The sequence below is a fragment of the Gracilinanus agilis genome, chromosome 1 (genome assembly GCF_016433145.1).
Source record: "Gracilinanus agilis isolate LMUSP501 chromosome 1, AgileGrace, whole genome shotgun sequence".
Taxonomy (NCBI): domain Eukaryota; kingdom Metazoa; phylum Chordata; class Mammalia; order Didelphimorphia; family Didelphidae; genus Gracilinanus; species Gracilinanus agilis.
In genome coordinates this window covers 554,294,513-554,321,137 of record NC_058130.1, presented here as the reverse complement: position 1 = coordinate 554,321,137, position 26,625 = coordinate 554,294,513, and the positions used below count along the sequence as shown (strand labels likewise).

The 26,625-nt window shown below is 36.1% G+C and overlaps 1 protein-coding gene across 1 annotated transcript in view; it reads right to left on the bottom strand.

The window, feature by feature from the left end:
* Positions 1-26,625, bottom strand: part of PTPRM (protein tyrosine phosphatase receptor type M) — a 1,055,867-nt gene that overhangs the window by 57,350 nt on the left and 971,892 nt on the right. Inside the window, exon 24 of the mRNA XM_044666801.1 lies at positions 20,091-20,188. Within this exon, the coding sequence (XP_044522736.1) occupies positions 20,091-20,188 (98 nt within the window). The remainder of the gene's footprint in view (positions 1-20,090; positions 20,189-26,625) is intronic.

Sequence of the window (26,625 nt, the reverse complement as noted above, 5' to 3'; positions counted from 1 at the left end):
ATAAAAAATATTTATGTAAAACTAAAAGTAAGCATAACATGCATTAGGGTTACAAAAAAGCTTTCCAATTAAATAGAGGCATAAAGCAAGGGTGGTCTATTGTTCCAAATTATTCTAGAAATGTTAGCAATGGTAAAAAGACAAGATAAAGGAATTAAAGGCACAATAAAGATAGGCAAAGAGGAAATACAACTGACCCTCTTTGCTAAATGGTTTACTCTGAACATTCCAGAGTATCAAGCAAAAAAAAAAACAAAACTCAAAACTAAATGAGATAATTCTTCAGTTTAGCTGCAAACTACAAAATGAACCCACAAAACCAAATGGAATTTCTAGGCAACGATAACAAAATCCAGAAGGCAATTGAAGATAGGAAAAATCTATTTGAAACAACTATAAAATGAATAAAATATTTAGAAATCATCAACTAAGATAAAATCAATATGCTATATAATATACTATATATGTTATACTTACAAATCAGTAGTACATTTAATGGTTAAATAATCATTAAAGAAATTAAGAATTTAAGTAGCTAGATGAATATTCAATTTAATTCAATAAATGTTTATTAAACGCCTACAATATGCCAGGTACTGTGCTAAGGATTGTGGAAAAAAAAAAAAGAGGCAAAAAGATCATCCCTGCCCTGAAGAAACTCATGTTAATATTCAGTGCTCCTGGCTGAGCCATGCCAATGAAATAAAGACGACAATATTACCAGTCAATTTATGGATTTAATGTTATTCCAATCAAACTGCCAAAGGTATACTTTATGGAGTATATGCAATAACAAAATTCATTTGGAGCAACAAAAGATCTATACTGGAAACATTAAAGGAAAGAGTGTAAAAGGTAGGAATGAGGTGCGGATAACACTTCCAGACTTCAAACCGCCTTATAAAGCAGCAACTATCAAAACCATTTGGTACCAGTTTAAAAAAATAGAAGAGCAGGTCAATATTACATATGTTCAATATTACAAGAGGAGAATCTAAAATAATTGAATTCAATAACCAATTATTTGATAAACTTGAAAACACAAATTATCTAGGAAGGAGTGTCCTATTTTATAAGAACTGCTATAAAAACTGGAAAGCAGTCTAGAAGAAATTAGGTTTAGACCAATATCTTAAACTGTATTTCACAATAAATTTTAAATGGATGTGTGACCTGGATATTAAAATCACACTGCAAAAAAAGAAGAGGAAGGAATATATCTTTCATAGGTATGAGCAGGAGGTAAATTCTTAATGAAACAAGGGGCAGAAGCAATTACAAAAAATAACATATTTAATTCTGATTATATGAACCTGGAAAGCTTTTGCACAAACAAAAAAATGTAGCCAAGAAAAAAAGAAATAGCTAATTATGAAAAAAGTATCTCTGTATGAAATATTTTGAATATTCTGATTTCTAAGATATATGGACAACTAACAGAAATGTAGAAGACCAATGTTATCCCCAACTGAGTAAACAATATAGCACCTAACTTCATATAAATAAGCAGTTCTCAAAGGGATTGTAAACTATTAACAATGACATGAAAGAATGTTCCAAATCTTTAATTATAGGAAGAAATGATAAAGATAGGAATAGTCAATGTTGGATGACTTATAGAAAGACAGATGCACTGATACATTGCTGGTGGATCTTGGAATTCATATTATTTGTACCAATTAGTACAACAGTGTGTATATGGAAAGCTATTTGGATTTATTCAAAGGGAATGACTAAAATGTGAGTACTCTTTGTCCCATAGATTATACTTGTGGGCATATATTCTGAGGAAATACAAAATGACAAATAGAAAGGCATCATATGTAGCAAATTATTTAGAATAGCACTTTTCATCATAGCAGAGAAATGGAAATAGTAAACATCTATTAAGTGACTAAATAAATTATGGTACATAAATGTAATAGGATATTGTTGTGCTATAAAAAAATGGACATGAGGAATACAGAAAATCATGGAAAGATTTAGATGAACTGATACAAAGTAAATTATGTAGAATTAGGGCAACAATATTCAATATTATAATTACATATTTGGAAAAAAACAACTACCACAAAGTAACTGAAATGCTGAGAAATCATAAAGAATAAACTTGTCTCCAAAGAGGAAAGATGAGAAGATGTCTTCTATTATTCCTTTGTGGAGTTTGGAGGCTTACAGGCATAGAACATTGCATATGTTAGATTTTTTTCAAAGTATTGATTAGTTTTGCAGTTTATTTTGTTTTCCTTTCTCAAAAACATTTTTTTGTTATAAGAAACTGTTCTCTAGGTAAGGAAGGCAAAAGTATATAGGGAGAAATCTAGGTTATAAAAATGACTTCAAAAATCTAATTAAATCTATAGGTATCCCATGACATTTTTGAGGGGCAACTTCAGAGTCAAAGTGGTTGTTCTTTCAGTAATTCTTGGCCTCCACCACAGAATCAGGGACTGCTAGATTATCTTGGATAGAACTCAAAGATAGTTTCTTGTACACACTTTGGTTCTCTATAGTACTTATAGACATGTCTATATGTAATTACCTATGTATACTGGCAGTTGACCCCCTAAGTTGTCATAAGTGGATGGGTATAGATTTGCTTTTTTAAGACCTCTGGGTTCTAGAATTTAACCTGGAAAACAAAGCCCATCTTGAATGATCCAGAAATATGAAGCTTAGGAAAACAGAGACTAGGCTATATGAACCCAATTCTCTCTCTCTCTTTTTTCCCCGTCAATTCCTCATGTTTCTTGGTAGATGTCTAGAGTAGAAAGTCCATGAGAGCTAAGTTTGGTTAGTGATTAGTACTCCCTACAGGCAGTCTGATCTAAACCACTTGGTCAGGAAGTAAATGATTTTCAGGTCAAGCAGCAATGCACAGTGGGGTTGAGTTGAGCCTGGCTCTCCTTCTGTTAGCCTAACAAAGACAAGTAAGCCTTCTGGGTCTCTGTTTTTTCACCCATGAAATAAAGACAATGATAGCAATCTTCTTCATATGGTTGCCATATGGAGTGGCTAAAAAGAGACTAAAAAACTTGGGAAATTAGTGATATGAGCAAAGTTTTAATCTGTCCAGGTCATCTTTATCAAATAAATTACTCCTTCAAAAGGTGGTTTTATTAATAATTTTTCCAAAGTAATTTCCACTTTTTTTTGGCTAAATCTATGATTTAATAGTTGAAAAATGTTCTCTATTAATATAGACAGACATTTTCTCCATAATTTAGTCTTAGAGAATTGGTAGGGGTACTGGAGCCTCAAATAATAGTTAATTATAGCTAAAGGGCAGTTAAGTGGCAAAGTGGATAGAGTGTTGGGCCTGGAGTCAAGAAGATCATCTTCCTGAGTTCAAATATGACTTCAGATGAGCCTAGTCAAGTCACTTAACCCTGTTTGCCTCAGTTTCCTTATCTATAAAGTGAGATGGATAAAGAAATGGCAAACCACTCTTTCCCAAGAAACCCTAAAGTGGCCATAACTGAACAATAACAATACCTAATAATAATAGTTTTATATTGTTCTTACTCTGTTGTAGATACTGTTCTTTAACAGTAGGAAGGTGCTATTAGTAATCCATTTTTAGATGAGGAAATTAAGGTACATGGAGGTTATGTGACTTTCTTGGGGTTATAAAGCCAATAGGTTTCAGAGATACAACTTGAGACCTTGTCTTCCTGATTCTGAAGCCAGCTCATCTTCACAATAACCCTGTGAAGTGGCCAGGTAAGGTATTATTATCCCTATTTTACAAGGGAGGAAACTTAACCTCAGAGAAGCTGAAAGACCTACCTAAAGTAATCACTAAGTAAGTGTTTGGGTTGGGACTTCAGCTTAGTTTTTTATTACACTAAGCTGCCAGAAAAAGAAAAAAACGTAATAGACTCTTATTCCTTGCCAAACCACTGCCAAATATATACTCTAAACCACAGAATCCAAAGAAAAAATGATTCTCTAGGAGAGAAATCATCTATATTATCTTTCATCTCAAAAAACAAAGGATTATCCATATAGGAGACTTCTGTTTGTGTCAGATTAGAAAGCTAAGAACTTACAGGAATAAAGATAAAGATCCTTAGGATAGGGAGTCTTCATTTTTCCCGTTATTATATTCTTTCCCAGCAGGAAGGCGCAGTCCAATTGCTTGTCATAACTCCTTTCTATTAACTTGGAAAATCATCCAATGAACTTCCTCTGTAGTCAACTTAAAAAAAACCAAACAAACCCAAACTCCCTATTATGCTCTTCTTTGCAGCTAGCCCTCCTCATTCACCCTCTCTTATCCTTATTCTAGCTTCACTTCCTCAGTTTTCAGATATGTTTTGCCTGATCAAGATTCCTTTATCTTGGCGGTCTCTAACCTTAAAAACCTGGTACTCAAAGCTGATTTACCTAGGTGTGCCCTTGATAGATATCGGGAAAGTTGAGATGAAGGATGGAACTCACTGTCTGTAAGTGTTTTGAGCTGTTCCATATTCTAACTGTCAGGGACCTTGGCCCAGTCTTTGTCCCTCTTTTGGCTTGCTGTACAATAAATCATATTGTTTCAAAGAAAAGTCACTGAGTTGCAACTTTTTTCTAGGTGACTTCTGACTTTCTGTGAATTCAGAGAACAAATAGTCTTAGCTTCAATATTATCTAGTAGAATATAAAAACTAGAAAGGGTCAGTGAAATCATCTTCTCTGTCTTAGTTCAGATTTAGGAATATTTGAAATGCCCGAGTCCTAGTCAAGGAAACCCCAAGCATATAATAAGACAGTAAAAGTAAACCAGCTTTATTGAAAATACTCAGAAAATGAATGAAGGAAACAGTCAGGATGGATGGATACATGGGAGACCACTGGGATCCTGGATGGATTTAGGTGATCCATTGAGACCCCAGACAGAATGAGGCACCCTCTATCAAATAAGTAAAGTCTGGTGGGGTTTTTGGTAAGATTTTTTATCTGAGTCTGGCACAACCATGCCTTAGTCCTGAAAAACATAATGCTGATCCATGGTAGGCAGAGGACGGAAGATTTTTGGGAAACTGGTGACTAGTTGGTATACAAACTTCCTGCATATGAAAAAGAAGGGGCTTTGGGTTGTTATTACTTAGTTTTATTTGGTTAAGGTGACAGGGGGTTTTGAGCTTTTCTGGGACTCCTTTGTTTATTGGGATAAGGAAGCCTTTGTAATCATTACCCTCTCCAATGACAAAAATCACAGCCCATTTATTTCTGCCCACCGTGTCCTCCCATAAATCCTCTAAGGGGGAAGAAGGAACTCTCTTGGCTGCATGGATGCCAATGGTAAACTTTTTTTATGATTATAGTTCTTCCTCTTGGCATTCTTAATGCCATTTTTCCTGCATGACACACTAGTGGTAATGTTTTGCAGCCTTAAAGGAAGACATTTTCGTAGGCGCTCCAAGGCATGGAAGCAGAAGATGGAATATTCACTATAGGGAACATCATGTATGGGAAATATTGTGTTTGCCTGAACTGCAATAGTCAAACTCCTTTTCTCCAGCCATTTGGGACTTTAATTCTTAGGAGAATGTAGCTTTTATGATTCAAAGCATTACATGGAGGAATATTGTTAAGAACATGGATCTATGATTTGGGGAGGAGCCTAGAGTGATCTGAGGAGGAATCCTGATCAAATTCCCCAAAGTGAGAAAGCCTGCTGTCCTCCCAGCTCATCCAGTCTCTATTTTGACCTTGGACAATTAATTTTAGTGCCTTCCTTCTAGTAATTATTTCCTATTTATTCCATATACAATTTGCTTGTATATATTTGTTTGCATGTTGTTTCCCACATTAGATTATAGGCACATTGAGGGCAAGGATTGTCTGCCTCTTTTTGTATCCCCAGTGCTCAGCACAGTGCCTGGTACATAGTTGGTGTTTAATAACTGCTATTATGAAAAATTTAAAGATGAAAATCAATTGTCTCTAGTCTGAAAACATAAAAATTAGTAGTGGGATAATTATCATTATTATAAGAATAATAATAATTGGTATTAATAAAGCACTTTAAGTTTTACAAAGCCCTTTAAATATATTACTTGATCCCTGCCACAAGAATGAGATAACATGCATGAGGCTTTGTTAAATTTAAGGTGCTCTCTGCATGCTAGCATCATTATCGCCATCATCACCATCACCACCATCATCATCATCCCTCTAGTAGCTTTTAAGCTCCTTGAGAACATAGACAACGGTTTTCATCTTCATCTTTCTAGTCAAACAGAGTGGCAAGAGTTATTCAAAGAACCATCCCACATTTACTTTGGGCTTCATAAAATTGATCAATAATTCAGAAAAAACATTTAAGTTCCTACTACATGTCATGCACTATGCTAAGTGCTGAGGACACAAGAAAGAGGTAAAGCTGATCCCTCTGCTTAAGGAGCTAATAATATAATGGTGGAGAGATGACATACAAATATATGTATATATAATATATGAGAAAAGTGACATCTGAATTGGGCCTTAAAGAAATCAGTCCACAAGACAACAATTATTTATTAAGCTTCTGTTATGTGCTAGGGACTATAGGCAGTCCTTTCTATTTAAGTAGCTCAGATAACAGAGAAGAGTCTGTTCCAGAGGCAAGGCACAAATATGTAGAGAAAGGGGAAGGCGAACCTTTAGGTAGCTAGGTAGCACAGTGTGATAGAAAACTGGGTCTAGAATCAGGAAAACCTTAGTTCAAATTCAGCCTCAGATATTTTCTAGCCATGTGACTCTAGGCAAGTTATTTCACTGCTGTCTGCCTTTGTTTCCTCAATTATAAAATGGAACCAATATCTCACAGGATTGTTGTGAGGACAAAATGAGACAATATTTATATACTGCTTAGCACAGTGCTTGGGCCATAGTAGGTACTATATAAATGCCAGCTGTTATGAATAGCATTATTATAATTATTATTATATGTTGACTAATATAGAAAATGCATAAATGATATTAACATCTCATAAAGCTGGAAAAATAAGTTGGAGCCAGATGTAGATGTCCTTGAATATCTGGATACAGGGACATCAAGTTTTATTCAGGGGACAATGTGGAATCACTGAAGGTTTTTCGAGCAGGGGAGTGTGGTATCTCCAGACTTATACATCATGAATTTTTCTTTGGTGGGAGGATGAAGTATAGACAGAAAGAGGATATGATGGGTGAAGAGAGTTGGATGGACAGTTGGAAGAGGTCAGCCAGAAAATGATTGCCATAGTATAGGACAATGGTCCTAAAAGCCTAAATCGATCATGAGTGCATATATTTTGGAGTTATAAGGGATCTAAAGGTCACTGAATCCAATCTTCTCATATTATAGGGAAGAAAAGGGAGAACAGAGAAGAAAGTAACTTATCTAACTAAGTTCACAAAAGTAAATTGCTGAAGGAAGTTTCAAACTCAAATTGTCAAGACTCCAAATCCAGCACCTTCATCTAGATTGTTGTTGGTAAGAATGCGCTTGATGAATTTAGGGTGTGAGAAGTTACTAAGTTGTTTCTAGACTAGATGACTTGGAAGAATGGTATTGTCATTAAAAGGAATATAGAAGTTAAAAGGTTAAATGTCTGTTGTGTACAAAGCATCTCATCTCTTTTGACCTCAATTTCCTCATTCAAAAAAGGAGGGGAGGCAGAAAGTATTTAAAGTCAACTCCTGGAGAAGTGACTCAGTGGATAGAGAACCAGCCTAGAGACAGGATGTCCTGGGTCCAAATTTGTCCTCAGGCACTACCTAGCTATTTGCCCCTGGCCAAGTCACTTAACTCTGCCTAGGAGTTACTGCTTTTTTTTGCCTTGTAACTGGTGCTTAGTATTGATTCTAAGATGGAAGGTAAGAATTAAAAAAAAAAAAAAGTAAAAAAAAATCAACTTTTCTATTCATAACATTCTATAATTCTACTGTACTCTAGGATTCACATATAAAATTATTATCAGAGACATGTGTAAAATCCAGGTATCTTGACTGTCAAACCAAGATTCTTTCAACTGCCTCCATTATTATTAAAATGCTACTTTAATTTCTCTTTTAATTAAGGCACCAAGATAACCAGATTTCTTGTCTCCTTGCTAGAAGGAGTTGTAGAGAAACTATAAATCTATTGAATATTTTTTACTAGTTTGGCCCTTTCTTTCTGAATCTCACCAAGAAACTATGCCAGGGGTTTTTAACCTTTTTAGTGTCATGGGCCCCTAAGGCAGTCTGATGAAACCAACTATATTGAAATGCAATTATCAAAATATTAAAAAACTAGTTCATGGACCCCACGTTAAGAACCCTTGGTCTAAGCCCATCTGTTTAGCTGTCTAACTTTGGCCTTCAGGGTAAAGGACAGCAGAGAATTGAGGCTAGCAGGTTAGGAAAGGAAGACAGTAAAGTTGGCTTGCAACAAGGGGCAAAACTAATGAGTTTTTTCATGAAGTAATTATTAGAGAACAGCACATACCTACCATTGAGGAGGTGGAGAAAAATATTTTCAAATGTTCATATGGACAGAAGAGAAATAGAGGGCTATTGTAGCTTTGAGACCATCACATATTGCATCCAATTACAGTGCCAACAATCTACAGATGTACACTGCATGAGCAGGTAAAAATGTGATTGGTGGGGGTGGGGGTGATAAAAGCTTTCAGTCTATAATGCATTCATCCCAAGGTGCACTTGTCCATCTGCCACACATTTTGCTCCATCCCTCCCTCTCCCCAAAGCCTTATCAACCCCAAAGCAGGTGACCAACTGTATATACCCAAAGTCCATCGCACAGGGTACAGTTAAAGAAAGCAAGGAGAGCCAACAGGGGAGTCCTAGCTCAGACTAGTGAATGCAGTGAATAATGTAGCAGGCACAGAAATGGATGATAATGAGGGCTTGCCAGGGCCAGCTTCATTGTTTAAAAAGCAGTAAGAGTGTTTCGCTGCAGGCAAGTGACAGGCTTGAAGTGGTGGCCATGAAGAGAGACACAGAGGCATACTCATCTTCCTGGTTCGGAGAGAGAATGCTAAAGAGCTGATCTGTACACTGTGCCGAGAAGCTGGGGAACCCAGGAGAGTGAATTCTGAGAGACACACTTTCTTATTCAGACCTTCAAATTTGCTTTGATCCTGCAATATCCTGCTCCTATGACAATATCGGGGCTGGCTGATTTGAAAGCTTGGGATGACTTATAGCCAGCCGCAGAATTGTTTCAGAAATCCTAATTTACAATTCATATAGATTAGAACCAAAATGACATTTTAAAAAAAGGGGAACTTGTGGTTTAAGTCAAACTGTATTGAAATAAATGCTAAGGAATGAATTGGCTAGTGAGAGTGAGAGACAAACAGACAGATAAATACACAGACAGACACATTGAGACAGAAACACAGAAAGACAGAGGGAGAGACAGACGCATACACACAGAGTAACATGTCAGAAAGTCTCCATCTCCAGAATGAAAGGAAATAGGAAACCTGTGATTTCATTTTCATTTACCGTTAGTGTTTATATACATATTAGGTTATGCTTGTTGTAGTTTGCTTTGTAATTATACTCATCTTCTCTATCTGCTTTGTCTTCACTCAGATTGAGCCTTGTAATTATAAAGGAGGCAAAGAATCCGAAAGAATAGAGATATGGGTAAAGAGTGCACCTTGTCTTTCACTTCTGTTGTACATACCCCAGAGGAAGCCAATAATCCTCTCAATAATTCTATGGTTTTGTCATGCAAACTAAGGAAAGAAGGGACAAGAAAGACATAGGAAAGTTAAATGGAATTTAATAAGTATGGCGGCAGTTTGGAAGGTCTGTCAGCCCAGAGAAGTAGCAGTTGGGCCTAAGAAGACATGTGATTCATTCCATAAGCCCCATTGAAAATTCATCCTTATAATGTCTTTGGAATCAAACTTTAAAGAGAAAATGGAGACAAACATCTTAAGTCTCCCTTAAGAGTAGAAGGGTATATATTATTATTCAATTGCTTTGGTTGTGTCTGACTCTTGTGACCTCATTTGGGGTTTTCTTGGCAAAGATACTGGAGTGGTTTGCCATTTTCTTCTCCAGCTCATTTTACAGAGGGGGAAACTGAGGCAAACAAGGTTAAGTGGCTTGTCCAGGGTTACACAGCCAGTGAGTGTCTGAGGCCATATTTAAACTCAGGAAGATGAGTCTTCTTGACTCCAGGTCTGATGCTTTATCTACTGTGTCACCTAGTTGTCTCTCAAAATAGAGAACTAGCCCTTAAATCAGGAAACCCAGAGTTCAAATTTCACCCCTAAAGCTTACAAGCTGTGTGACTCAGGTTAAGTCACTTAACCTTCAAATTCCCCAAGTAAGTCCTGAGACTTTGTTTACTAGGTAATACAGTTAGTTTAAATCTAGCTGAGGGAAATCATAGATCTTGCTGTATTCTCATGACAATAACAGGCATTGTTATATAGCTTTTTAGAGTTAATAAAACCTTTTAACTATAGTGTTATATTGCAGAAAGAAAACTGGATTTGGAGATGACTTGATTTGAATGTAGGCTATACTATTATTAACTAATAACTATGTAATAATCCTGAAACATTGGAAAGGGAAATGGAAGGGGCAATTAGGTGGTAAAGTGGATAGAGTGTGGGACTTTGGAGTAAGGATGTCTCATCTACCTGGGTTCAAATCTAGCCTCAGATTCTTACTAGCTATGTGATCCTAGGAAAGTCACTTAGCCCTATTTACCTCAGTTTCGTCATCTGTAAAACAATCTGGAGAAGAAAATGGCAAGCTACTCCAGTATCTTTGCCAAGAAAACCTCAAATGGGGTCACAAAAGTTGGGCATGACCAAAACAACCGAACAACAACAATTAATTACTCTATGTACCAGACCATATGCTAGATGTTTTAAAAATATTATCTTGTGTTAATTAGCTTGGTTTTACTGTTCTAAGGTAACTTCATATCCTAATGCCTATGATTTGATGCTCACAATAACTTTATTAAAATGTAGCATGTCTCATTACACCTATTTTTAAAGATGTTTATTAATTGATCACTAAACTGATCACCTTAGTCTTCTTTTCCTCATCTATTTGAGGAGATTGGACTCAAAGATCTCAAAGTTCTTTATAAGTTCTAAATCTTTAATAATATTAATTACATTATTCAAAGTACACACAATGGATCTCTCAAAAAACCAAAACAACCCAAAGAGAAATGTGAGATCCTTCATACGAATTTGATAGTTGGAAGAGACTAGATAATTCATAGACAAAGAAGCAAAGTCCCTCACTGAGGTGAGTGGAGAGTTCAAGATCAGAGCTAGAATAGGCCATTCTAAGCAAGAATTCTGCATTCCATTTCTTTGGGATATAAGAAAAATGGACTATTTTGGTTGTGTTCTCAAATTTTTTAAACTTGATCTTTTAAAAATTGTTTAAATTTTTGAATTTTAGGGGTGTATACTAAAGCACTGTTGCACCCTCAAATATGACAATACCCTGGCCCAAAGACAAAACTATGCTCATGTTTATGGAAACAATCAGTCTCTCCCAGATACTTCTTATGAGTTAGCCAGGGAAACTCCCTTGGTTGAATGTCTGATGTCTGGTTCCCCTGGTAAAAGTTTTAGAATAAGGTTTTTTTTTTTCTATAGGAAAATTATTTGGAGTACTGAATCTTTCATATCCCTTTCAAATCATGTCAAGAAGCATTTATTAAGTGCTTACTATATTCCTGGCATTGAACTAAGCATTGAGAATATAAATACAAACAAAAAGAAAGATAGTCCTTGCATCAAGAAGCCTACATTGTAAAGGGCATCTGGCGGAAAAAAACATAAAATTTGCTGAAATGGGGCTGGGGAGAGAAGGTACCTATCGGGGCATGCTAGAAAATGTTTGGAGAGTCAGGAGTAGAACCCTCAATAAAGCGAAGGCTGGCCTCAATGCCTTCCTTAAAATGGAGGTTCTGAGAAGAACCAACAAATCAGAGGAATGGGCCACAGGGATAGAATATACTTCTTGTATGAGAAGGCCAGGGGCAGAGTGAATTTCCAGTGAAGAGGCTGCCCGATGCTGGAAGCCTGAAAAGTTTGGTGCACATCCCAGAAAGGAACAAAAAAATATTGTTGCACTGAATAGGACATGGTCTTCTGGATACTGAACTGAGAACTGGGTGTCATGCACACCTGGGCGCCAAGAAGTAAAAACAGAGAGGAAATTGTCATTAAATTACGATGGTAGTGGTCATATCCAATTTTCCTATAACTCTATGTTAGTGTCATGATTCTGGTCTCCAACAACATTTTTACTGCTAGAAGTAACTGGTAATGCTGCCTTATCAGAACTTGGTACATCCTTGGATGCTAATGACTTCTAAGGGAATACTGAACCAAACCAATTTATATTTTCACAATTTAGTCATTCATCTCAAACAACACAGTCAAAAATGACAAATCAATCTTATCAAGTTGTGGAGGATGTGTTAGTATGAAAATGAATTGCCCCTAAACGATGTGAGTCATTAATAGGAGGCTGTATGTGGTAATTAACCCAGGTCACAGAACACCAATATTAAAAATCTGGTTTGTGAAAATCTAGGGAAAGATAGTAATGATTGTTCAAGGGAGGAAATTGTCTGTTAATTGCTACAAAAATAATTTACCTCCTCCTTTCAAATACAACATTGATGCCTTAACTGTAACACCTGAGAATTTGCAATGAGATCTTAATTTGTCAGCTGTTAATCGTACCGTACGATGTATTAGGCCATTTCCCCCAAGACATTCTTGGTATTTAGCATTATAAAAATGTGTAATTCATCACAATTTCCAGTTTATAAACATGAAAATGGATAACACCACCTCTTTACTACTTCTCTCAACATTCCTACATCAGTAGGTTATTTGGGAAAAGCAAATGTTTTTTTGTTGACCATGATATATTTCAGAAACATTCAGATCTTTAATCTTCCTTTTAGGTTGTGGTTTGAAAAGCTGATTCTGGAATCAAATGTCTGCTGCTGCTTATCATTCAAACATTTTTCTTGTTTCCTTTTGTTACCCTTTCTTCTGGCAACCTCCTGAAAAGAATCACAGGCTTAGACCAACCCCACTGGGAGTAGGATCACATTCCTAAAGGTATATTTTTGGGTTCTTCCATTTTGAGGGAGACAAAGTATCTCTGCTTTCTGTCCCTGGCCCCTACTTTACTAGCTTCAAAACATTTCATCACCTGTTACAGGAACTGTTCAGAGCAATTCAACAATAATTTTCCTAAATGACTGTGAGACCTCATTTGGATTTTTAATAAACAGTCACATTCTAATGAGGTCTTCATAAAACTGACTAAATATGTTTAGAAATCATTAGCTTAAATTACCAGTGCAAACGCCTCCTTTGGGAGTCCTGCAGATTTGGTTATAAGACTTCTGGCAGATGGATTAGTATAACAACACAACAGAGTTTCTGACTCTCCTCCCAAACAGCGCAAATGTGAGTGGCTGGGTAACAGGCTACTGGATAAAAGCTAAATGTCCCTCTGGTGGGTTCATTAAAGAGGGAAAACAATCACAACACATTCCGGTGCCATTTAAATGCCAGGTGTGCTGTAGTCTGCAGGTGCCAGGAAAACTGACAAGGGTCCCTTTCTGGAACACGCGGCTTAAAGGGGATGCGTGGTTTTGACAAGAAAGCTTTAGATAATGACAGATACTGGCAGATGTACTGGGGGACCCTGCTGGAGGGGAATGCTAGGACTGTGTCATTCTGCACCAGGTGCCAGCATCAGGGAAGGTCTCACAGTGGCTCCTCCACCTGCAATTAAAGCCTCCTAATGCCTAGTGCTTCAGGGCGACAAAGAGGGAAAGGGGAAAAAAAAGAGCAAGTTCCTAGAACAGATTTAATGAATATCCAGACAGCCTGTGTAAACAAAACATACCACCTCCCTCATGCCTAATTCATGAAGGACTCACATTGTGCAGTAGACAAGAAGGTAGCTCCTGCCCTTTAAAACGAAGCCATTGTTACTTCTTTAAAAAAAAAAAATTGGGGTGGTAGTGGTTGTTTTTAAACTTGGGTTACAAACAAGTCATCTCTAAACAAATTGGCAAACCTAACAATAGGAATAGGGAGGTAAAATTCTTGTTTTGCCCTCAGGTGACATGACCTCTTGTCAAAACTCTTAAAAAGCATCTGAGTTTTCAAGGGCAGACTCCCGTAAACTCATTATTAATTAAAGCAGCCTGGATCTCTGGGTAAGCACAATCTGAGATACCAGTGGGAACAAGTTTTGATAAGTCCCTAAACTTAGCCATGTTCCCAGAGCCCTAAAAATTGGTGAGACATTCGGAAAGGTTGACTTCTTAATGATTTGCTAGATTTGAAATTATTGAGTTATTTTAAGCTCATGGATTTAAATGTACTTGTAGACCAGAAGTCTATTTTTCCCTTTTCCCCACAGATGTTGCTCACTGTGTATCTATAGTTTCCATGGTTATTTGAAATAAAAAGTAGATGACACCATAAAAATCGAGAAAGAGAGAGTCACTGGTGGGGACTATTTCTAAGGTCCCAACGGGAAAAAAACAAACATACAAACAAAAAGTGAATGGGGAATTTTCGGGGGGGGGGTAGTTAAATTGCTCATCACGAACTTGGCACACTGCAAAATGACATCTACAAAAAAAGACAGGCAGTTAGTTTTGGACTGTCTCTGTGTTTACTGCACAAGTCCTCTTTGACATTTCAGCTAAGTATTATACTTGTCTTTTACTTAGAGCAAAGTGTTCATCATGGGAAATGAAATATAACTGTTGTGCCTTCTGTGATGAAGTGATGTATCTAGGATATCAAGGCATAACTGACAGACAGTCCACTTAGCAGCAATTATTGGTGTGCCTTGCTATACAACTCAAAATGCAAACATCTAATGGTTTTTCCATTGAACAAATATTAATATCAGAAGAGCTGGATCTAAAAGAGACCTTAGAGATCTTTCTTTAGTCAAAGGGGAGCTTGCCTTTTTTTGTGTGTCATGGATCCCTCTGACAGTCTGGGAAAGCCTATGGAACTCTTTTCAAAATAATGTTTTTAAATGAATAAACTAAAACACATAAGATTACCATGGAAACTAATTATAACAAAATGTAGTTATCAAAATATTTTTTAAAACTAAATTCACAGATTCCAGGATAAGAATGCTTGATTCATTTTCAACCTTTTCTTTGTACAGATAAAGAAACTAAGAAATAGAAAGAGTACCTTGTCCAAAGTCACAAAGGAAGAGAGCAGCAAAATGAACCCTATTCCTCTGACTTTTAATCCAGTTGGTTTTATCCATGATTAATGCTATTCAGGAGTTTCAACCATGTTTAATCCTTTGTGACCCCATTTGGCGTTTTCTTGGCAAAGATACTGGAGTGGTTACAATTTCCTTCTCTAACTCATTTTACAGATGAAGAACTGAGGCAAACAGGGTTACCTAGCTAGTGTCTGAGACCAAATTTGAACTCAAGAAGAGGTATCCACTGCATCACCTAGTTGCTCTTTATTTTTTCCATTATACTGTATTATTTCTCCTACCTTTACAAAGGGAAACTCCATAGTTCTTGCTCCAATGAGTAGTTAATTTAAAATGAGATTTGATAAACAACTAATCAGAAGCAAAATTCTTGTATAAAGGGATATATGCCTGTATTGAACACATATGGCATATTTTCATGACAAGCAGTATGATATAGTGGTGAGAGGACTGGATTAGACCTGATTTTAAACTTGAGCTTGACTTATTACCTCTATGGCATGGGATAAGATATTTAACCAATCCATGCCTCAGTTTCCTCATCTCCAAAATGGAAGAGTTGGATCTGATGTTCTCTAAGGTCTTTTCCAGTCTTTAGACCTATTGTTCTATGTGATACAGCAAAGAAGTTAGCAATAATATTTACTAATGACATTTATCTGAAAAGCTTTATAGCTAAATCAAGAAATGATAAATTCTGATGCCAAGGAGAAGACATTCTAAATAGTCACTGCTGCTTTACAGCAAACTAGTCAAATTTTGCCTGTTGGTTAAACTTTAGTGTTATATTTTGTGTATACCTTTTGTATGGCAAATATTTCTGCTTAATATGTTTATTTTGTTTAATCCCAGTCGCTTGTATGGAAGTGGATGGAATACTTTTTTCTTGGAATGTCAGTACCAAGTACTTGGGTTCATCAGATATTATATCTAGCAGTTTCTGATTAGTAAGGTTGTTAAGAAAGTCTTGGTTGCCAGAGACCCCAGTGGAAAGAGAGAAAAGGGAGTACTCTAACCTTCTCTATTAACTTGTGCTTCCTTGATGAAATGTGTAGGTGTTCATTCTTCCTGTTTTTATGACTATTCTCAAGGTGTAGCTGGGCTTCTGAATTTTAAGATCACCATTCACTTAGCTGCTTCCTTAGTCTGACCCAGAGCCCTTTAAAAGTGACAATGTACAAAGAATATTCTATCTATGACAACATCCATTTTTAAGGGGAAAATACCCAGTACCGGCCTCAGAGAAATTAAAAACATAAATCAAAACCACTTTAACTTCCATATAAATCCCTGACCTTCTTTCTGACATAGTAGCTACTTGCTAATAAGTAAGTGCCAACCCTGAGCACATATATATTTCTATTGTCACTATTGACTTTAGTGCTGAGATGAGGAGGGGAGTGAGCAAAAGTAGCTTTTTATTGGTAGCAGATTGAAAATGTTTTAAAATTTACCCTTAGGAAATATTGACCAATAAATGGACTCGATTTCCTCTCTTGCTGCAAGACAACTTATGTTGTCTCTTCTCTTCTGACTTTTCTCCTTTTCTTAGGCAAAGAAAAGAATTGAATAATTATTCATCCACAGTAATACTTCCAATTCCATAAAAATGACAAGCTGAAGATTCCTTCTATAATGCATGCTTTGTGTCCTTTGTATTATATATGTAAAATAATAATCATGCTGATTTCTGGTTGTTTTCAACAACCCTGTAAGATAGGCAACCTAAATAATACAGATGAAGAAACTGAGGCCACATGAGAGCTTGTTAGGTTTCCTGCCTTCTCTGCCTTCTACACCTGTTGTGGAGTGGCTCAGGCTGGGGTCTTTTCTGTTCTGCAGCTTTGTTGCTTTTGGCAGAGATGCCATGTATAATGCTGTTCAGATTCTGCTGGTTCTCAGTTCTGGCAGATGCTGTGCTGCTTGGTCCATTCTCTCCTCTTGCCCCAGTGAGAGGTATTCCTTCAGTTCCCAGTCAATTTAGTGGTGTGTGTGTGTGTGTGTGTGTGTGTGTGTGTGTGTGTGTGTGTGTGTATCAGAGAGTGGAACATCCTTTATTCCACTCTTAATTCCCAGCAGACAACTCTGACTCAAGCCTTTCAAAGTAGTATGTTTAGCCTTAACATGTGCAAATATTGCAAATCTACTCGTTTGAATACTACTCTTAAAAGGGCTTTCCCTCCACCCCATTTTTCTTCAGGATAATAAGCATACCAATCAATAATTTTTTCCCAAGTTATGCATCTATTTATTTGTTACATAATACTATTGTGAGACTAGAACTGATTTTGAAGCAGAGAAGAATATATATTGAAGCAAAGTCAGACAGGGATTCCCCTTTCCTAACTCTTAAGACAAAATGCCTTTTTCTCCCTATCAATATCAATTTATTTTGTAGTAAGAAGAAGGTATAAAAGGTAGTTAGGTGGATTAGTAGATGGAGCTCTGGACCTTGACTCAGGAAGACTCAAGTTCAAATCTGATCACAGATACTAACTGGCTACGTGACTCAAGGCCAGTCAGGTAAATGTCCACCTTAGTTTCCTCAACTATAAAATGGGGATAATAATAGCACCTATATCCAATAGGATTGTTGTGAGGATAAAATATAGCAATTTTTGTAAAGCATTTTGCAAACCATAAAGCCTTATATAAATGTTAGCTGGTATTATTATTCAGTGATATGATAGCTGACTTGGGTATTAGGATTTAGAGGTGGAAGTTAGAAATAGTCTAATATAATTCATTCATTTTGTACATGACTGGAGTGAGGCCCAGAAAGGACCTTGCCCAAGGTCACATAGGTAACTATAGTGTCAGGGTTATGTGTTGTGTATTTGAAGTTTTAGTACTGTATTTAAACATTAATCATGGTAAAATAACATTTTTCTCATGTTATTTAATAGCTGAGGTAATTTAAATTGCAGAGAAAAAAGTACTGGATTGGAATTAGAAGTCTTCAGTTTAAGTATATATTCTTCTTAATACCTAACCCCTCCCTAACTCCCTCAATCCTTTCTAATTAACATTGAAGAGATTTACTTAACTAATTCTGGTTTTTTTTTTTTTTTTTAACACTACTTGTTTTCCAGAGAAGTTTCAAAGTGGATTCTTAGCAGGGGTTTTGCTTAAAGGGACCAGCCCTTTGTTTGTTGTTGTTGTTGTTGTTGTTGTTTTAAACATTTAAACATATTTTGAACACAGAAGAACAGTACAAATGCTAGCTATAGAGCTTTACATCCTGGGAGTGGTTAGGTCAGAACATATCCTACTCTTCTAGAATAACTGCTCTCTTTCCTAAATAATTAAATCAGCCATGTGTATTCTGAGGTCATCCAGCTTTTAGAGTTATTTTAAAGATCAAATATAACATTTCAAAAGCACTCTGCAGTCTCTGGCACATAGTAGGCTCTAAATACATTCTAACTAGTGTCATTATTTTTATTGTTGTTATTTAAAAAAACTCTTTACAACCCAAATCCAATCTTCATTTCCATTGTTCATTACACCTTTTCAGAGGTTCTACTGTCCATGAAAACTAGCCTTGCTGTCCTTGTTGTTGTCTTCATATATATTTATTTTCTATACATTTATACACTATACACTATACACACACACACACATTCCTTATAGAATATAAGCTTCTTCATGGCAAGAATAGTTTCATTATCCCCAGAGCTTTGCATAGTGCTTGGTACATTGTAAATACTTACTAAATGCTTACAGATTAATTGATAATTACGAATGCTTCAGAGAAGGGATCATGGAGAAAATGGAATCTAAGTAAGAAAATTTCATTAGGCAGAGATGGAGATGAGGATGGATGTGAGGTGCGTAGTGGAAATCTGTTCCTTCTAAAGGAAAAGATGTCTGCAAATACAGAGAGGAAGGAAAAATTTAGGACATAGTCAAGGGGTTTACAAAGGGTTTTCCCATTAAAGCTAAATACACAGAACAGCTTCATCTTAAAGGTTTTTTTTTTTTTCGTTTTGTTTTAGGTACCACCTGCATAGCGCCAACCACAATTAGGTGACTGACATGATAGCCGTATTTACTTCTCTGATTTTCTCTTCAAGTGCCTGGGTCAGTAGAGAGAACTAAATGGCAGCCTTGATGAACTATTGTATTTGCCATTCATGGTGGTCTTTTCCTACTTTCTTCTCTTCAATTAAACAGATGTGTTCATTTAGTGGACTCTAAACTAAAGCAGTTGGAGTCCCCAAGTTTTATTTTTTCACTTATAAATTTTGTTTACAAGAAATTGCTCACATGGTTTACAATGGCTACTCAAGAGTTTCCTGGATAAATAGAAACAGCAATGATACACAGTAGTACCAATTCCCTCGCCAATGCAGAATCCTGGAAAGTCCCCTCAACTTCATTTTACAAGCCCTAAAATTGAAAGATGGGGAAGTGATCAAGGTATTTGCCTGAGTCAGTTAAAGTCCTATGCTGAGTTTTTTGTTTCTAACTTTTAAGGCCTATTTCCTAGAATTGGGAAATTTTCCATTACATTTATAATGTAGCACACACCCAGGCCTGATACCTAACAATAAACATCTATAGTGTATTTGGAGATGATTTTGTATGCCCAGCATTGGCCAGGCTTTTACATCTTGCATGGTTTTCTTGTCTGTTGCCATCGCAACAAAGGCAAGCAAGCTGTGTTTAAAGATAATTTATAGTCCAATGCAGCAGCTGGAGGAGGAGTTGTAATAGTTCGTATTTTAAGGAGAACATGTGGTTCTGTAAATACTTAGCTTATTTGTTATTTGATATCCCAAACTAAGTAATTGGCTAAGCATTTGGTCATTTCCTTTAGTACAAATTGAACTTACCCTCCCCACTTCCACAAGGTTGGTCACCATGATTATGCTGGCTGTGTTTTCATGCCACACCATTCTCCAGAAATCATATATTGTTTCTTGCATTGGTCCTAAAAGAAAACAGGAAAGGAAAGTTATTTAAAAACATATTTTTGATATTGGGAATTTACTATCTGGGGGCTTAGATCAAGATCTGTTAATATACAAGCTGTATATCTACATGCATACATCTTTGCCTTTAGAATAAATAAACAGTATAAAAAAATTCCTGAGTAGTTCTCCATCTTTTCAAGTATGAGGAAGGACCCACTCTTTATGTCATCATAAAGGTTCAAGAACTTTTATACATTAAGTAGTTGTGCTATTAGTCACTCAAGGACTAAAAAAAAATAGATGATAAGTTACTATGAATTTAGTCATATTTTATAAATAAGTTTATATTTATTAATCATCATACCTATACACATTAGGCCCATTTCTACCAGAGGAAGGAGGAAGGATATTATATTAATAACAATTAGCAATTATATATAAGATTTGTAAAATGTATTACAAATAATATTTCATTTAATACAAAAAAAAAAACCCAGTGATGTAGGGGCTATGATTATCCCCATTTTACAGATGAGGAAAATGAGCCTGAGGAAGTTATGTGACTTTTGCTGGGTTACACAGCAAGTAAGTATCTGAGATAGACTCCCAAATGCATTCTTTCTAGCTTTAAGCCACACATTTTCTCCACTGTCTCATCCAGTTACCATCACAAAAACAGGCAAAATCAATGGTAGGTCCAAAAGACTTCTACCAATTCCCCATATTTAGCCTTTTTTTGGCCTGCTTCTGATTGGTGTATTCAGAGGTAGTTGGAGTCTGTGCTCACTCTGGATTGGTGAACTTGTAAAATCTCCCTTTTGTCCTCAGAATAACCCCTCTAAGTCAAGTGAACAAGCATTGATTAAGCACCCAGGCACTGGGCTAAACTTTAGGGATAAAAAGAAAGGAAAAAAATCACCAACACTGTTTTCATGGAGCTCACATGGGGGGAGATGACAAACAAACAACTATGTACAGATGAGAAATAGCATAAATTGGAAATAATCTCAGAGAGAAAGCACTTGGATTGAAGGATGACTGGGAAAAGGATCTTGCAGAAGCTAGGTCTTTGACTGAAACTTGAAAGAAGACAGAGAAACTAGAAGGTAGAGATGAGGAAAAAGAGAGTTGAAAGCATGGAGGTCCACCAATTAAAATGTCTGGAGTGGAGAGGTTTCCACCTTGCATCTGCTGCCCTGCCTGGTTTTAACTCCAGTAAACAAGATGTCTCTCCTAGGTTAAGTTCATCATGTTAAAAATCACCACCATGCTGTTAACTGAAGCCTCGATGCTCTTCACCTCCTTCATCTTCCCCTTCCCCTTCCCTTTGGAGGTCTAAAGGGCAGAGTACCAAATTTCTTCCTGTAACTTACTTTATATGTGGAAGAAACTGGCCTCTCAGATTCCTTCATCCTGTATCTGTTGCTCTTCTGGTTTCAATTCCATAAACAAGATACCCTCTAGTTTCTTGACTCTCCCTCCCCCATCCCTTTCTTGCCATCTTTTGTGTGTTTTCTGTCTCTTTAGACTGTAAGCTTCTTAAAGGAAGAGCTGGTCTTTCTTTTTATTAATTGTATCTCCAGTGTTTATCCCTGTGCCTGGCATTTGATAAATATTTATTGGATCAGATTTACTGGACTGGATTGTATTATACCCCTAGTATCTTAGAAGCAAACTATAAAATTCTGGGCAGGGCTGGTTGCCTATAAGGCACTTGCTGCTTCACCTCCCAGAACCAGAAACATTATCAGTATTCTAGGTGGCAATGGATTGGTCAACTGAATGAACCCTGAAATCTAGGATCAACTTGGGGAACTGTATACATGATATATGTATTTATACATATATGTATACCACGTGATAGATATTCTAGGTATGCATGTATATAGGCCATTTGATATACACATATACACACATATATACATATACCATTTATACATGTATATCTATATATGCTATGTTTGTTTATCTGTGTATTGACACTATTTATTCATGAACTAGATACATGGCCTGCAGGTTGGAAACTAATGTGGTTCCAGAGTATCTGTCCAAAAAGCATTTTAATCTTGAGTATCAGCTATGGAAATATCAATTTTTTTTTCACTTGTGGTCAGATTTTCTCATGTTATCAAAATTATCTGCTTTTTATTTTTAAAAAATCTTCTTAAACCAATACTTTGAAATCAAGTTATTTCTTCATCACTGAGCTACTTATCTCTATAATACTTAAGACTGAACTTATCTTTAAAAAATGGATAACATTACTCTTTTGGCTAAGAGTTGGCCGATATTCTAGGGAAATGGCATATAAAATGAAATGTGCCTCTACAGGACAATGACCTTTTCTTCTTTTGGAAATTTTTCTTATTTATCTGTTAAATTAGTCTAATTTATAACCTACTTTCTAAAGTGAGCAAGAAGTTGTAGTTTACAACTGGACTACTGAAGTTCCTTTTGGAAATAATCACATATAAACGAAGATTCAGAAATGGAAGAGGCCTTAGGAAATCATCTAGTATAGAGGTATCAAAAATGTTACCCATCTGGCTTGCAATACTATTAAGTATGGCCTGAACAAGATTAAAATGTAATTGGGAAATACCTAACAAAATAATTAAAAACACAATAAAACAAAGATTATGTTAATATGTGCTTTTCTAAGTCAGTATGCACCCTCGAGGATCCCTGTGCATGGTTTAGTGGCTCCCATTTCTATTTGACTTTGATACCACTGATCTAGTCCAACATTCATTTTCCATGTAAGAAAACTGAGGCCCAGGTAAAAACGATTCCCTTGAAGTCATGTAGAAAGTTAAGTGGCAAAGTCTAGCTTTTAATTCAGGGTCTCTGACTCAATATCAAGCATCTTTCCCATTACACTGTGCTTCCTTATAGAAACAGACTTTATTTTGAATTGATTTCAGCACAACATCCCTGTAAGGTTTGTAATTCAAGTATTATTAATTCCATTTTCCATATGAGGAAACTAAAGCTCAGAGAGATAAGTTGTCCAAGGTTGTCCAACTAGAGAGTATTACAGTTAGGACTTGGACACAGTTCTAACTTCTGTGCTTCATATCATTTCACAAAAATACTCTCAGATTTCATTATTTGTAAATGAAACAAAGTGCTTTTTTTCCCTTGGAAAGTTCAAAGTGCTCTTCTCACAAGTAGTCTGTTTGTGAGTGATGGCAATCTCCCCCGATATGAATGGAAATGTTATAATTTTCAAGGGGAATATAAGTGATGTGAAAAAATCATAAGAATGGTCAATGGTCACGCTGGGCTCCGAAAGGTCTATTTCCTGAAACAGAGATATTGTACCCATTGAGAAGTACTGTAAACCATGTACTTGGAATCCTTATCTTCATTTTTTGTTACCATTTATTTTAATTTTTTATGTATAGCATATATAATATGTAAAAATAATAAAATGATTTGTTATAAATTTTTAATAAATTATAATAAATATGCTTATCTAAGAGAAAAAACTCTCACATTGGTTATGTCCAAAAATCTATGCCTGATTCTTTTTTTTCTCCTCTTTCCCTCCCACTTCTCCCCTTCCCAGGATATAGCCTCTCTCTCTCCTCTCTCTCTCTCTCTCTCTCTCTCTCTCTCTCTCTCTCTCTCTATATATATATATATATATATATATATATATATATATATATATATAATCATATAACACCTATATCTCTATTCCCTATAACTCATGTTGTGAAATAAGAGACATATTGCTTACACTAGAGAAAAATAACTGAAAAAGTCATGGAGGGAATAAAGTGAAGAATGGTATGTTTCAATTTATAATTGCACTCTGCCTATCTCTGGATATCCTTTTTCCACATGAGTCTCTTGAAGTTATCCTAGATCAGGGGTCGGCAACCTTTTTGGCCGTGAGAGCCATAAACACCACATTTTTTAAAATGTAATATCGTGAGAGCCATACAGTGCTCACAGTGCGCTCCTGTAACAGTGCCTGAAAAAAAATTGACTTTATGGCTCCTGCAGAAAGAGCCATATCTGGCCCTCAAGAGAGCCAGATATGGCTCGAGAGCCATACGTTGCTGACCCTTGTCCTAGATTCTTGCCTTGTTGAAAATAATTATCTTCCATTAAAACTCAGCTCAAGGAACTCTTTCTTCAGAAGGTTTTTCTTGGTTATTAGAGAGATTGGTGCTTTCCCCTCTAAATCTATCTTCTATTTGCCAATATGTTATATCTCTTATTTGAATATAAACTTCTTGAGGGCAGAGACTATTTTTGTTTTGTTTTGGTTTTTTTTCTAGCAGCTAGGGAAGTGTTTAGGACAAACTAATTTGATTCATTGATTCACAGGACTATGATATGCTTCTTTCGAAGGCTACTGTCTCCTTTACATTGAATATGTTACTTTCCTGATTTACAGTCATAAATTTAGGCCCGTGGAGGCCATCTAGTTCAACTCAACATTTTACAGATCAGGAAACTGAGTGTCAGAAAGGTAAAATAAATTTGCATAAAATCAGTGGTGTATTCTTTCAATTTCTATTTTATCTTCATGTTCAAGAATATCAAGATAGTTTTCTTTGATAATTTCTTGTAATATGATATATAGGCTTTCTTTTATCATGATTTTCAGGTAGCCCAATAATTCTTAGATTATCTCTACTGGATCTATTTTCTGGGTCAGTTGTTTTTTTCAATTAGATATTTCATATTTTCTTCTATTTTTTCATTTTTAAATTTTGTTTTATTTTTTTTTTTTGATGTCTCATCAAATCATTAGTTTCTATTTGCCCACTTCTAATTTTTAAAGAATGACTTTCTTCCATGAGCTTTTGAACCTCTTTTTCCATTTGGTCAATTTTACTTTTATGGAATTCTTTTCTGCACTGGATTTTTGAACTTCATTTCCCATTTGGCCAATTCTGCTTTTTAAGTTGTTATTTTCTTTTTACATTACTTGCATTTCTCTTCCCTGTTTTTCTTTTACCTCTCTTATTTGGTTTTTTAATTCCTTTTTGAGCTCTTCCAGAGCCTGAGATCAATTCCCATTTTTCTTTAAAGTTTTATATATGGCTGCTTTGATCTCATTGTCCCCAACTTAGTCTATGCCTTGCTCTTCTTTGCCTTCATAAAACACTTTTTTATGTTTCTTTGTGTGTGTGTGACTTTTGCTTTTATCTTAAAGGTAGACTCTGTTCTCAGGGTAGAGGGCATACTCTCTTAAACTCCAGTTTTTCCTTGCTACTATCCTCAAACTCTATTTCTGGGTTTTTACAAGTTTCAGATTTTCCAGTGTGGTATAATGGTCTGTTGGCTGGGAACTCTGAAAGCCATTTCCCATTGCTGATTCAATCTCCTCTGGAGACTGCTGATGGTTTGCAGGGCTCAGAGCATCCTTGTGCTCATCTTGGGGTCTCACTGCAGGCCAACATGGACTGTCTTGTACTGGGGCTTGGGGCTTCACCCTAGACTTTTGCTAGTGCTTAGAACTTCAAGGGGATGGGCATGGGGTACTCTGCTGTTGGCTTATGTAGGGCCTCTGAGTCTCAAAGTTGGCTTGTGCACAGGTTCCAAACCTGGAATAGTATGTGGGTGGCATGGACTCCTCTGTTTGCAGTTTTACTTCCAGCTCCCCTCTCACCTCAGTGAAATAGATCCTCTGTGCCTTTATTTCAAGTCCTTTTCTGCAGGAGGGTTACTTTACTCCATCCCCTTGTTGGTTTTGTGGTTTTATCATTCCAGCATTCTTTTTAAGGAGCTCTTTTAAATTGGTTTGAGAGAATTCTCATAGTGGTTCCTGCATTCAACTGGTAGCTTTCAAAGATGTTCTCCTTGCCTGGTCTTCTGTTCTACTTGCTGCATTTATTTTAAAAAGATGCCTACATGGTTATTTTTTATTTCTTTTCTTTTTTCCTACTCTATTCTCAATTTCACATTAGCTATGTCCAAAAATGTATGTCTTATTCTGCTTCTTGAGTGGAGATTTTTGACATTTAAGTGACTTCTAATTCAAAGTTAAAGTCACTACAAAGAAACACCAGAATCTATTGCTTAATAAATTCCTGGCTTTCTGAGTGTTACACTGACCTATCGGGAGGTAAAAGATAAGAGGGATAAGAAGTGTACCATAAGCCCATATGTGTACAAGGCAGCAAAGTTATCCTTCAGTGTGACATTTGAAATAAAATGGATGCCTTGACATTTATTAGTTGTTTTATTAGTTACATAGCATCATGCCCCATGGAGGGCCTTCAAAAATAGCAATGGTGATGAGGATAGCGGGAGTGTTGGTTGGAGTATTTTGGAAGAGAGATAAATGCACTTGTAGGATTTGGTGTACATTCTTCTGTCAAAATCTTAATATACTTTTTTTTTCTATTTCAGAGCCAGAAATTAAAATGCTTTATGTTGGTAGCTACATGGCTAAATAGTTTCTTCCTCATCCTGACTTTATCAGTTAAAA